Source organism: Stigmatopora argus, chromosome 13 (genome assembly GCF_051989625.1).
Source record: "Stigmatopora argus isolate UIUO_Sarg chromosome 13, RoL_Sarg_1.0, whole genome shotgun sequence".
In the NCBI taxonomy this organism is placed as follows: Eukaryota; Metazoa; Chordata; class Actinopteri; order Syngnathiformes; family Syngnathidae; genus Stigmatopora; species Stigmatopora argus.
The window spans coordinates 1,867,926-1,882,925 of NC_135399.1; the positions used below are offsets into that span (position 1 = coordinate 1,867,926).

Here is a 15,000-nt window from a genome sequence, read left to right on the forward strand (position 1 = left end):
GGATTTTTGCTCACTGTTGTCATCATTTTGACGCCACGGGGTGAGATCTTGCATGGAGCCCCAGATCGAGGGAGATTATCAGTGGTCTTGTACGACTTCCATTTTCTAATAATTACTCCCACAGTTGATTTCTTTACACCAAGTGTTTTACCTATTGCAGATTCAGTCTTCCCAGCCTGGTGCAGATCTATAATTTTGTCTCTGGTGTCCTTCGACAGCTCTTTGGTCTTGTCCACAGTGGAGTTTTGAGTGTGAGAGACTGAGGTTGTGGACAGATGTCTTTTATACTGATAGAGTTATAACAGTTGCTATTAATACAGGTAACGAGTGGAGACCTCGGTAGACCTCGTTTGAAGTTAGACCTCTTTGACAGCCAGAAATCTTGCTTGTTTGTAGGTGACCAAATACTTGTTTTCCACTCTAATTGGAAATAAATTCTTTGAATATCAATGTGTTTTTTTTAGTTTTTTTCCCACATTCTGTCTCATGGTTGAGGTTTACCCATGTTGACAATTACATGCCTCTCTAATCTTTTCAAGTAGGAGAACTTGCACAATTGGTGGTTGAATAAATACTTATTTGCCCCAGTGTAATGACCTATCTTTTCTGTAAATTTGGTGTCAATCTTTCAAGTGGCTTGGGAGCTATTGAAGATATTAGGTGTTAATAACAGTAATAAATTAATAATTAATAAATGGAGTTGGTTGTTTAAAAACTAAAAGGTGTTCTTTAAACAGAAGGTAATAACCTATCTTCTATAAATTTCGGTTCAATCTGTCAAACGGCTTGGGAGTTATTGAACAAAATAGGTGCTAAGAACAATAATTATTTAATATATAAAACGTCATTTATGGGTGTGTGAGTGCGTGTGTGTATGTTAAGATTCTTTCGCTACGTTTGTCCAAACCGTGCAACGTAGAGAGTTGAAATTTTTTATGGTGGCCAGAAACGGCTGTCAGATCCTAATAGACGAGTGATTGAATTTATTCACCTTCCCTTAGTGTGTAAACACAATCTTTTATTTTTTAAACAACCATTTTTCAAAAGTGAATTTTTTAGTAACGCAACAATGGTCTTTTGGTTCTTCGCTGGTCCCCCCTGCTTGTGACTTATAAAAGGGGTGTAAAATTACATTTCAAAGAAATCATAAAATGTTAATGCTTGTTGTTGATTTATGCTGTTGTTTGAATTGTTAATGCTGTGTTTATTATTGTGCTATTAGATGTATTCATGTCTGTGTGCTATCTCTATGTTGCATCCCGGTGGCAGAGCTGCCAAAGACCGAAAATCGTATTTCAGAATGGGTAAAGAGAATTTTCAGATTTTGGGAGATTTTTTCCTAGTTGCGTTTAAGAGTACAAGTTCTAATTTTAAAGTCGTTTTATTGATAAGTTTATCAGTCGGAGTCGGAAAGTTCGTTTCTCCACCGTTGTTTTCTGATTTGTGCTGTTGCAATGGTGGTTGATTCCTCCTCGGCTTCCTTCTTGTTGAATTCCTCGTGTATTGCCGAGTCTTGCATTTACCCATGCTCTGTTTTGGTGCACATCGACCAACCTAACTCGTCAACGTCTTTATTACTGACCACACGGCCCATCGCCTGCCCCCGTGACACAATTTCGCCCACCCCAGGCTGCGGTTCAGGTCGAGGCACTCGGCCACAGCTTCCACAAGCATAAATGAGTTTAAGCAGACAATGCGTCAAAGAAAATGGAGGGTTGTTGTGAGAAAGCCAATGAGAGCCCAGTACAGTGGTACCGTGAGATACGAGGTTAATGCGATTTAATCATATCTCAAATCAAAGTTTCCAATAGAAATGGACTAAATACAAATTAATTCGTTTCCACCATCTGTAAAAAACACCAAAAAACAAGATATTACAATGGGAAAAACTTTTATTGGTTGTAATTCACCATCTACTAACAGAATATTATAACTAGTGGTTATGATGTTTAATAATATATTCTATTTTTCTTATACAGTATCGAGCTCCGTTTCACTCTTGGCACGGTATAACTATACTTTTTACTATATTTTAACACAATCCTCGAAGTCCCTGACGGCGGGGTGCGACCCCCCTCCTCTGGAAGACTGACGTCAGCCAACCTCGTGGATCGCCCGGAAAGGCATAGCCTTTCTCGGAGATAGACCGACTCTCAGCCTCAATCCGTTGTATACCTTTACGTATTTCTCCGACTTATAGAGAACGCCGACCCGACTCACAGGGAATGGAATACACAACTTTTTCTCCGACGAATGGAGACATTTCCCCGACTCTTTCACAGGGAAACAGGGCCTCATGCTAGATTGTTTTTTACGAATTTTAACCAGTGCCTTACCGTCTTAGGTGCATGCTTTGTTCGATGGGATTCGTCACTGAACCTCGGGGCGGCGGGGGACCGAATGGCCCCTTCCCTCAATGGGGGAATGGCTGACGTCAGTTTTTGGCTTGTCGATCCCTCGTGGTCACGATGTATCAGATCTCGAATCCCGGGTGTCGGCACCAGAAAATGTCAGCTCCACACTGAACATTCAATAAAGTCGAACACAAGTAAGCACACTAAAACAAATGGAGTGAGTTTTAACCCCTTCTGCAGTAAGGGCGGGAAGCACGGAGAAAGAGAGGAACAAATCCATCCTCCTGCGCTCTCCTCATGGTGTCCCAACCCCCACTTCCGCGTCGACGGGTTTTACTGACAAGATCACGTGACACAAAGGTAGGCGGTGACGCGCACGCGACATAGGCGGTGTTGTCAGTAAAATTGCATTAGTTACAAAAAGAAAGCATGGTAGGTTGGCTTTGTTCTAAAAGAATACATTCCACATTTCACAACGCCCTAAAAACACCATCGTCTATAATCCTTATAAAGCGTGATTTATGTGTGTGTGTGTGTGTGTATATGTTAAGATTTTCTCGCTATGTTTGTCCAAACCGTGGAACGTTGAGAGTTGAAAATTTTATGGTGGCTAGAAATGTCTGTCGAATCCTAATAGACTTCTAATTGAATTCCTAATAGAATTTCTTCACCTTCTAAGTGTGTAAACTCAAATTTGATTTATTACAGCTGAAAGCAGAGTTGATGTATGAATCGTTGTTTTTACATGATGTGCCCTAAACGCACCGCATGGTTGACTCGTAACGTGGGACGCCTTTCCACGTCATTTTCGGAAGAATTTCCGCCAGCGAGTCTCCCGGTGCTCCCGAAACACTTATTTCCCCTGTCGTTATGGGAACACTCGGCAAGACTCGAGGCTGCTGATCCAATTTAGTTCTAAAGTACGACGCCTTTCCACGTCATTTACAAACGCAGAGCTACCAAATTCTAAGATTTGTCCGTAATTTACTACGCCAGTTCTTAGCAAATTACAAAATCTGCATTTTCTATGAAAACTATGAAGAAGAAAAAATCAAGCAATGTCTGACGCGATCGGTGTTTCGAAACGTTACGTTTGCTTTTAATAACATTTTCAGTTAAAATTTGCCGATTGAGGATGGCACTAATCGAAACTACATCCACGTGACCTAAATGGATGGGATATCCGTTTAGGTCAAGTGGATGTAGTTTCGATAGTATTGCAACACAAACTTTCGCGTTAATCATGGTTGCCTCCGTGGCCGGATGATTCGCTGAAAGACGTTTCGCCGACGGACGTTTGACAGAGTCGCCCAATGGACGTTCCACCGAACTGTCAATCGGCCAAACGGCCGCTCGCCCCGCCCCCGGATCGTGTCTGTACAAGTTTTTCAACCTCGGCCCGCGGGCCATTTATGGCCGTTACAAATAACATTCATTTAGGAATAACAAGGGCATGTACTGCCTGCCCCCCGCTGGGCATATTTCTAAATACAAGTACACGGCCTATTTCTAAATACAAGTACACGTGACAGAAGAAATAGAGTAAATACAGTAGCAGTAACAGCATACTGTTATGAAATTGTATATCCAGAAGTCCTACTCCATATTGTTCTTGAACTAAAAGTGAGATGCTATTTGACCAGTCTTTTGTTTAACATATAAATTAAAGTGGGGATGTTTCTCATTGTTGGTTTTTTCTTTTGCATGTTTACCATTCCTTTCAGCTTTAGTCGTCTTGCCAAGTGGTTTAGGTTGTTTTTACCAGTGCTGTGGGTCAGCAAGGGTCACCAAAAGGATTATTGTAGTTGAGTGACAAATGAATCACAAAACAAATTCACTGAACAGACATGGTTCAAATGAATTACTCAAGAGCCAGTACAAAGATAATCATTTTACTTTCTTTTTAATATTAAACATCATCAATAAGCTGCCATTCAAAATTTATTTTATTAAAAAGAAGACAAAGCAAATTCAGATAGCGTTTTTATTAAAGCAGTAAAAAACGTACAAATTTTGTACAAAAAATACAAATACAAACTATGTACAAAAATTACAAATACAATACAAACTTACAAATTATGTACAAAGGGAATTCACAGATGGCAGTGGCAGTTTTTATTAAAACAGTAAAACTTACAGATTACGCGCAATGGCTTCTAGGAACTGTATTTTGTTAGGAAATCGATCCGGGTTTTCATAGTCATCCGTGAGATTTTTTAACCGTTCATTAACAGCTGCGTATGACTTTTTGGTTTGTCTGGGCATAATACTGCCATAAGCCTGTTGTATTCTCATTTCCCAATCACTTTGCTCTAATTTGAGTTTGCTTATCAGACGAGATAAATTTGGATGGACAACTGACACTCTACATTGAAATGCACAGTGCCAACCTTCAACAGAATTATTAGTCCGTGGTATTCCCAGCAAGGTCTTTTCTCGAACATTCCATAAGGGGATGGCAAAACATGGACCGCGTCGCCGTCGCCTTCCCCTTGGCTCACCTAGCCAAGTACACTCAAAGTACGTGAGATATTCTGCTAGTTTTTCCTCTGTTTCCTCGTCTAGTGAAGCCATTAATGCATCAAATACTTCTATGACATCGTCCTTTGGGACGAACGCCAGTGCTGAAAGTTGTTTTATTACAAAGGTATTCATTGGGTCATTATACCAACGTTGTAGGCTACATTCCTGAATTTTTCTCCAAAGGCATTGACCGAAATGTAAAAAGCATTCAGATAAGTGAGCGTTTGGAAAATGTTTTTTATACTACTTATTGCAGCCTGTTCAAAATCAACAGTTGTAGAACTAGGCTCCATAACACGGCCTTCTTTGATCTTCGAAAAGATCATATCATATGTTCTTCGAGTTTTAGATTTTGTGATGCAGTATACCAGTGGAACGGTATGATTTTCTCCAAGGAGAGCATGGATGGTGTACAGTTGATGGTTGGCAGGTGCACTATTGAACGTACCGTCACAAAACCAGTGTACTTTTTGCCAATAGATCGAGATTGGTGTCAGTTGCCATCAAAATGAAATCTATCTCTTCGAATAAAACAAATCTCTCCCCTCTTAATGAAACCCTTAGTTCGTCCGTTATTTCATTGCCATTTGTGAATGCCCTTTGCCTTCTAATCATCCTGGCAAGACTTTCATTTTTGGGAAGAGATCCACTTGACACGAAGGGAAAATTAGATGTGCAAGTCTGAATTATACTACTTGTAATCTCTTCTGTAGTGGAGGCTCGCTCCTTAATCTTCTGCAGTGTCTTGAGAACCTGACCCCTGCTGGTATTTGGTTGGTGAGAATGTTGCGTTGGAACACCTGATAGAACATCATTCACTGTCCGAAGGCGCCCTAAACATCTTCCTCTTTCTTCACATCTCCAATAGGTAATGCCTCTGTTTTTGTTGCCGTTTTTGTCAATTATATAAGCATAGCCATCATGGAGCAACTTCCTCCCACCACGCTTTGTGACAGTGAAATCCATGGCCTGCAAGAAAATATATATATATATATATATATATATATATATATATACTTATATATATATATATATATATATATATATATATATATATATATATATATATATATATATATATATACTTATATATATATATATATATATATATATATATATATATATATACTTATATATACTTATATACTACAGAGCCAATGCCATATTATTTGCTTCCAGAATGAATGCAGCACGCAGTAGTATAGTAGAAAAATATTTTAGTGGGAGAGCGTTTCAGCATGGTAATGGCGACGCCAGCCGCGCGCGTTTCGATACGTCGTCGTCGTAGCTTGTAAATACATTAACAAAAATGTGACAACTCCTAAATCCGGGACTATGATATACTACAGAGCCACTGACGTATTAATTGCTTCCAGAATGAATGCAGCATGCAGCAGAAAAATATTTTAGCGCCGCCGAACACTGCCATTATTTCCAGAATGCAGTATTACTGATATTAAGACAGTCTCCCAAAGTTACTTACAATTGGCTTCGAGAATGCAGCTTTGCTGGGCTTGCTGGGTACTGGGCTTTGCTGGGATATTAACAAATTCGAGCCACAGTCGTGATGAGTTCTTCTCCGTGTCTACATTCGGTCCAAAAGGTAGAATGTAGACCTGGATGTAGATCTACCTGGTACCCGGATGTCCGGCGAAAACATCCAATCGAAACATCCCCACTTTAATTTGTTTACTAAAATAATAAATTAAACACTTTATTTTTTTCCCACTAATTTGTAAGTTTTACTGTTTTAATAAAAACTGCCACTGCCATCTGTGAATTCCCTTTGTACATAATTTGTAAGTTTGTATTGTATTTGTAATTTTTGTACAATATTTTTACATTTTTACTGCTTTAATAAAAACGCTATCTGAATTTGCTTTGTCTTCTTTTTAATAAAATAAATTTTTGAATGGCAGCTTATTGATGTTAAAGTAAAATGATTATCTTTGTACTGGCTCTTGAGTAATTCATTTGAACCATGTCTGTTCAGTGAATTTGTTTTGTGATTCATTTGTCGCTCAACTACAATAATCCTTTTGGTGACCCTTGCTGACCCACAGCACTGGTAAAAACAACCTAAACCACTTGGCAAGGGTACTAAAGCTGAAAGGAATGGTAAACATGCAAAAGAAAAAACCAACAATGAGAAACATCCCCACTTTAATTTATATGTTAGACAAAAGACTGGTCAAATAGCATCTCACTTTTAGTTCAAGAACAATATGGAGTAGGACTTCTGGATATACAATTTCATAACAGTATGCTGTTACCGCTAATGTATTTACTCTATTTCTTCTGTCACGTGTACTTGTATTTAGAAATAGGCCTTGTACTGGTATTTAGAAATATGCCCAGCGGGGGGCAGTACATGCCCTTATTATTGCGGGGGGCAGGCAGTACATGCCCTTGATATTCCTAAACGAATGTTATCTGTAACGGCCGTAAATGGCCCGTGGGCCGAGGTTGAAGAACTTGCACACACACGATCCGGGGGCGGGGTGAGCCGTTTGGCCGATTGACCGTTCGGTGGAACGTCCATTCGGCGACCTGTCCCTCTGTCAAACGTCCGTCGGCGAAACGTCTTTCAGCGAATCATCCTAGCACCGGTTGCCTCAGTGTGTCTGGGAAAAATCATAAAGCAAAGGCTGGATCGATGAAATCCCAGCAATCCATCTTTACCTCTTTTGAAGTAAACTCTGCTACTGTGGATACTCACCAAACAACTTAAGTGTAGCAGAGATGAAAATTGTCTTTTTTTTGTGGAGCATAGGGTTAGTGCTGAGTGCTACTGATCATTGTGGTCCACAATTCAAAGCCATCTTTCCGGATTCAAAAATTGTGAAAGACTACTTGAGGCCATGTGCTTCGCAAAGATGGACATGCAAAAGAGGCCATGCGTGCAACTGAGAAATTTAATAGAACTAAGAAAATTGATTAAATTTGTAGGTCTTTTGTTATTCATTTTTGTATTGAAAATATGTTGATTGCCACAAATATTTTGACATGATGGCATTCACACAAATTTTGTGTAATAAAGTTCTCAATCATTGTGTTGTTTGCAGCTATTTAAAAAAAATAAGTGACACAATTATCCCAAAAACGACTTTAAAATTAGTACTTGTGCTCTTAAACGCCAATAGGAAAAAATCTCCCAAAATCTGAAAATTCTCTGAACCCCAAAAGAGGGGTTCTCATTTCGTATCGAGTTGGGAAAGGCGTAAATCCAAATTCAATTCAAATTCAAAAGCCTTTATTGTCATCATACACCGCTGCCTATAACGAAATCAGTGGTACTACTCCAAGCTTTTCAAAGTGTGTTTTCCCAGTAAAAAAAAAAAAAAAAAAACATATAGTAGTATAAAAGTATAAAAAGTCACATCCCGGCTAGGTGAATTCTAAAATATTGCACAGAATTCTAAAATACTGCACAGATTCTAAAATACTGCACAGATTCTAAAATATTGCACAGATTTCAAAGATATTGCACAGATTTCAAAGATATTGCACACCCCAAGTTATTGCACAAAAGGGATTGTGTTGTGCTAACTCAAGTTCAGAGTCCTGATGGCTGTGGGGAAAAAAACTGTCCTTAAGTCAATTTGTCTGTGCTTTGTGAGACCTGTAGTGTCTGCTAGAGGGCAGCAGCTGGAACAGATGGGTGGTATTGGTCCCTGACAATGTTCCTGACTCTGCTGAGGTAGCGAGGGCTGGCAATGTCATCCAGTGAGGGCAGAGAGCAGCCGATGATCTTCTGGGCAGTGTTGATCACCCTTTGCATGGCCTTTCTGTCTGCTGCCGTGCTTCCAGCGTACCACACTGTAATGCAGTATGCCAGGATGCTCTCCACAGTGGCTCTATAGAAGGTTACCAGAAGCTTGGTGTCCAAGTTGTTCCTCCCGAGTACCTTCAGGAAATGGAGTCGTTTCTGGGCCTTCTTCACCACTGCTGTGGCGTTGGTAGACCAGGAGAGCTTGTCCGTGACATGGACAACCAGGAATTTGAAGGACTGGACCCTGTCTACGCATACTCCATTTATGAGGAGTGGTGGCAGATCTGTGCTGCGTTTGCGAAAGTCCAGGATTATTTCTTAGTTTTCGTGGTATTTAGTGTGAGATTGTTCACCAAACACCGCGAAGACAGTTTGTTGACCTCATCTCGGTAGGCCAACTCATCCCCTCCTGTGATGAGTCCGACCGACCACAGTGGTGTCATCGGCAAATTTGATGATGGAGTTAGACTGGTGGGTCGGTGTACAGTTGTATGTGTACAGGGAGTACAGAAGAGGACTCAGTACACAGCCTTGAGGGGAGCCAGTGCTCAGTGTAATGGAGGAAGAGAGGTGGGGACCAAGTCTAACAGTTTGTGGACGGTTGGTTAACAAGTTCTTAATCCAGTAGCAGATGGAAGAGGATAGTCCAAGGTGGGAGAGTTTTTTCAGCCAGAATGTCCGGTATTATAGTGTTGAAGGCTCAGCTATAGTCAATGAAAAGCATCCTCGCGTAGTTTCCATGGTGCTCCTGGTGGCTCAGTGCTGTGTGTAAAGCTATGGCGATGGCGTCCTCAGTGGACCTATTTGCTCTATAGGCAAACTGGTGAGGGTCAACTGAGAGAGGAATTGTATCCCTGATGTGGCAGGCGACCAACTTTTCAAAGCACTTCATGATCACAGGTGTAAGTGCAACAGGCCTATAATCATTCAGGCTGTCAAAGGTTGTCTTTTTAAGGACATGGATAATGTTGGCAGATATCAGGCAGGATGGGATGATGGATTGTTGCAGGGAACAATTGAAGATCTTTGTGAAAACACCAGTCAGGTGGTCAGTACAGGGCCACCAGCCTTCCAGGTGTTCACAGTCCGCAGTACCTGTCTCACTTCAATTGAAGCGCACCAAGATGGCAGCACAATCTTCAGCATTCCAAGGTGGTGGTGAGGCTTCGCCCTCAGCGGTTACGTCTAATCCTTATAAAGTTAATTTATGGATGGCTGTGTATGTATGTTAAGATTCTCGTACTATGTTTGTCCAAACCGTGCAACATAGAGTTGATTTTTTTTTATGGTGGCCAGAAACCGTTGTCGGATCCTAAGAGACGAGTGATGGCATGTCTTCACCTTCTCCAAGTGTATAAACTCAATCTTTTATTTGTTTAACACCCATTTTTCAAGAGAGAATTTTTTTTATAGCGCAACAATTGTCTTTTGGTTCTAAACGAGCAGTGACCGGCGAACCTGCTTGTTTATTAGAAACAAATCAGTCAAAACATAGGCTTAGTTCTTGTTTTTTAAAGCATGAGGACGCTCAAAGTGGTTGATTTAGGCTGGCTTTACCATGAACCTAGCCATCTGCATCCCCACACATGCCATCCGTGTGAACCCTGGCATTTTCAGTTCATTTTTGAATAAGAATGTCCGGGAAGGCATCCTCTTCCAAAAAACTTGTCACTGCCTGCTCCGGCCAGGACCAGGTCACGGGGTAGACCCCGCTTGCCGCCGTCACACGCCGCTGGATCGCCGGCCAACCGCCCCCGGAAATCAAACCTCACTTCACGCCGTCCAACCGTCAATTAGCCGTCCAGCTTTATTGTCGTGCAACGACGTCAACCCACAGCCCATGCTTAAATGGAATCTTAACTTCCACGTTTCTTCGCCGCGGTGTTCCGCCATCCCCGCCGGTCAAAGTGCTCTATTTTCGGATAAGGGCGAAGGCGTCCACTGTAACGTCGCCCGGCAATTAATTAAAAACCTAAAATGGAAATATATTCATAATATCCTAATTTTTACGCCCCCTTCCAGTTCTATGAATGTGGTGTGATTTCTGTGATAGGAGCGGGGACACCTTGCCCTAGTTCATTCATTCATTTTCTGGACTGCTTATCCTCACATGCAAACTACTTCTAGTTCAAACAAAAAAAATGATCTCTACATCAACTTATTTCTCCACTATTAATGGGCTCCATCTGTGATGACATCAAGAAAGCAAAACAAAGTCTCACCACAATGTTTGAATTGATTACTGAATATGCCTTCCTCCACAAAATTTTTGTTAGAGCTGTGTAGCAGTGTATAAGAATGACAGCATCAGTGGAGCCTTTCAGCATCGCCCCCCTGCTGGAGTGTTTGGAGGACAGCGCCGCTGATCGCTCTGACAAGGCCGACGCTTACCTCACCATTGCCAAGTATGTCTTGGACCGACTGTTATTTGTCAAATTGCTTTTCTCCACTTCAGAATTAAAAACAGTGGACGGGTGACGGTGGCCCTATCTAACGGGGGGGAGACAGGAAGTGGAGAGAGGGGGTGTATATGTGTAAAAATAAGTTTTAATCTTACATTACACTAGATTTAAAGCTTGTTGTGCAATAAGCGAGTCAAATATGTTAATATATTCAACCGCCGCATCCAAGGCGGAACTTCCTGCTTTTCCATGAGTCAGAACCGACTGTATCCCAGTTTGTTTTTTAAAATTATCAAACCAGCCACGACTCACTTTGAAGGGTTCAGCTGGTGTCGAAGAGTCCCCTTTTTCATATGAAAAAAGTTTGCTTTGTTTTCAAGTCCCTGTAGATTCCGCTTGCTTTGTCGGATATTAACGACTCGGTCACGCTATCTCCCGATAACTGTTTCTTTTATCCATATTAAAGAAGGCTCTCCATCTCGGTATGAATGTCACTGCGCACCTTGGAAATTATGGTTAGTCCTTTATAGCATCCTTCTGCCTAAGGATGGTACATATTGTTGAAGTACTCTCGTATTGGCGAGCCAGCTCAGTCACGCGTACACCACTCCCTTTTTTTATCATTTAATGCTTAATATCGATTATCATATGCTTTTTCTTCTCACTAACCTTCATTGCACCAGCTTGCTCAGGACCCATTAATTTCCCCTTAAATCTGCACCGATTAACGCAAACTCCCTCCCCATAAATTTGATTTTTTTTTTCTGCAGTCGGCTCAGCGAAGAGGAAGACTGGCACTTTCTTCCTGCCATCACAAAGCACTTTGCTCGCTTGGGTAAAGCCATTTTGGTGAGTTCCCTCATTTTCACAGCATTACTAGCGAAACTTAACATTTAAGCACAACCACCTGTTGTTTTTACAGAGTCATGTAAGCAGCCCGCACGCTGAGCTGAGTCAAGCTGCCCTAAAAGCTTTGGGCTGTTGTGTCTACCATTCACATGTCATTTCTGGACTTTCTGGTATTTTTGTTTGTCAATACTTGAAGATATTGCCACAACTTTCTAAGAATGACTTCATTATTAAATTCTTCATTCAAGTCTGTTCAAGTGTGTGTGTATATATACAGTAGGGCAAATAAGTATTTAGCAACCACCAATTGTGCAAATTATCCTACTTGAAAAGTTTAGAGAGACCTGTAATTGTCAACATGGGTAAACCTCAACAATGAGAGACAGATTTTTGGGGGGGGAAACAGAAAATCACATTGTTTGATTTTTAAAGAATTTATTTGCAAATCATGGTGTAAAATAAGTATTTGGTCAATACCAAAAGTTAATCTCAATACTTTATGTACCCTTTGTTGGCAATAAGAGGCCAAATGTTTTCTGTAACTTCACAAGCTTTTCACACACTTTCTGGTTATTTTGGCCCATTCCTCCATGCATATCTCTTCTAGAGCAGTGATGTTTTGGGGCTGTCGGACTTTCAAGTCCCTCCACAGATTTTCTATGGGGTTGAGATCTGGAGGCTGGCTAGGCCACTCCAGGACCTTGAAATTCTTCTTACAAAGTCACTCCTTTGTTCCACTGGCTGTGTTTGGGATCATTGTCATGCTGAAAGACCCAGCCACGTCTCATCTTCAATGTCCGTGCCGATGGATCGAGATTTTCACTCAAAATCTCTCGATACCTGGCCCCATTCATTCTTTCCTTTACACAGATCAGTCGTCCTGGTCCCTTTGCAGAAAAACAGCCCCAAAGAATGATGTTTCCACCCCTATGCTTCACAGTGGGTATGGTGTTCTTCAGATGCAATTCAGTATTCTTTTTCCTCCATACGTGAGAACCTGTGTTTCAAACAAAAAGTTCTATTTTGGTTTCATCTGACAATAACACATTCTCCCAGTCTTCTCTGGATCATCCAAATGCTCTCTTGCGAACCGCAGATGGGCCTGGATGTGTACTGGCTTCAGCAGGGGGACACGTCTGGCAGTGCAGGATTTGAGTCCCTGGCGGCACAATGTATTAGGTTAGGTTAGGTTAGAACTTTATTTCATCCCGAATTCGGGAAATTTCTTGGTTGCAGTAGCAAGACAGACACAAGACATTGTAGACCTAGGTAAAAAAACTAAATACCAATATGCAATAAAAAAAGACAGAAAAGTAGCAAAACCACAAAACGAGCAAAAGCGGACCGAGCCACTGCCACCGGCCGTCACTCGAGCGGCGCCATCTTGGTTGCAGTAGCAAAAACGGACACAGATACTAGAAAAGACGTTGTAGAGTTGGATAAAACTGGAACCACACAGGAAGTCCTCCACAAGATGGGGAACTTCTGCAGACTGTGACCGAGGCTGAAAATATGCAGTCACTCCTCCAAGCTCATCGGCACAGACCCTCAGTAGTCTGGAGCTGAAGAATCAACAGTAGCAGAGTACAACTCCTCGACTAAGCGCCGACAGCTCTTCCATCTTATCGGGGAGGGATCTCACTTTCCCCATAATAATAGTTGGAATGGTTGGTCTGAAGCGTCGCTTCTTCTCCCGGCACTTTTGTCCAGCTCCGGATTTCCAGCGGCATTGAGGTGTTGCACTTTCTGCTGTGTATTGTTCACTGCTAGTCCCATGGGTATGACAGCGTAGGCATGGCTGAATGGTTCCAAAAAAGAAGTAGCAGAAAGAAGCCAGGCTAACAGAACAAAGAAAGTTGCAAAAACACCAAAGCAAAAAGTATAAAGTACAAAGCAAAGCAATAAGGAATGCATTAAGAAATATTAAAATGCAATAAAAAAAGATCGAAAGGCTGTAAAACACGAAAAACAAATAAGAGTGGACAGAGCCACTGCACCGGCTGCCGCCTGATAGTAGCCTTTGTTACTGTGGTCCCAAAGCAGCTCTCTGTAGGTGAATCACTAGGTCCCCCCGTGTGGTTCTGTAATTTTTCCTCACCGTTTTTGTTATCATTTTGAATCCGCGGGGTGAGATCTTGCATGGAGCCACAGACAGAGGTAGATTATCAGTGTTCTTGTATGGCTTCCATTTTCCAATAATTGTTCCCACAGTTAATTTCATTAAACAAGTGTTTTACCTATCGCAGATTCAATCTTCCCAGCCTGGTGCAGGTCTACAATTTTGTCTCTGGTGTCCTTCGACAGCTCTTTGGTCTTGGCCATAGTGGAGTTTGGAGTGTGAGAGACTAAGGTTGTGGACAGGTGTCTTTTACACCGATAATAATAATAATAATAATAATAATAATCGGACATAGGCCATGTCGTCATTACCACAACACAAAAAAGCCTACTTGTCATCACACGCAGAAACTGCGTGTGACGAAATTGATGGTGCTTCTCCATAAGCTACGTTTAATCGGCAAAAGACCTAAATAAGTGTAAGTTACGGACTTGTAATTTGTCATTCCGCTGTTGTGGATACAGGTCGCTTACCTCTCGATTACATACAGGTCGCTTACCTCTCGATTACCGCACACTGTCTGCCACTTACCTTCCTTCAAGTCAGCTAGGAGGCGGCAGATCACCAACCAAACATCTATTCATATGCCGCAGAAGGGAATGTGTGTATGTTAGCGCGAGTTTAGATGTCTGATGGATGTGGGGAAAAAACTGTCCTTAAGCCTATTTGTCCGAGCTTTGTGGGACCTATAGCGTCTGCCAGAGGGCAGCAGCTGGAACAGATTGTGACCAGGGTGGTAAGGGTCCCCTATGATGTGCTTGGCTCTGCTGAGGTAACGCGGGCTGGCAATGTCTTCAAGTGAGGGCAGAGAGCAGCCGACAATCCTCTGGGCAGTGTTAATCACTTTCTGCATGGCCTTTTTGTCTGCCGCCGTGCTTCCAGCGTACCACACTGTGATGCCGTACGCCAGGATGCTCTCTACAGTGGTTCTATAGAAGGTTCTCAGAAGATTGGAGCCCAAGTTGTTCTTCCTGAGCACCC

At 41.8% G+C, this 15,000-nt stretch overlaps 1 protein-coding gene across 1 annotated transcript in view; it reads left to right on the forward strand.

Annotated features, from left to right (window-relative positions):
• The window catches only part of rif1 (replication timing regulatory factor 1), a 107,748-nt gene that overhangs the window by 4,075 nt on the left and 88,673 nt on the right, over positions 1-15,000 (forward strand). The window contains exons 2-4 of the mRNA XM_077617557.1: positions 10,926-11,054; positions 11,822-11,900; positions 11,974-12,070. Coding sequence (XP_077473683.1) covers positions 10,948-11,054; positions 11,822-11,900; positions 11,974-12,070 — 283 coding nt within the window. The 5' untranslated portion in view covers positions 10,926-10,947. The remainder of the gene's footprint in view (positions 1-10,925; positions 11,055-11,821; positions 11,901-11,973; positions 12,071-15,000) is intronic.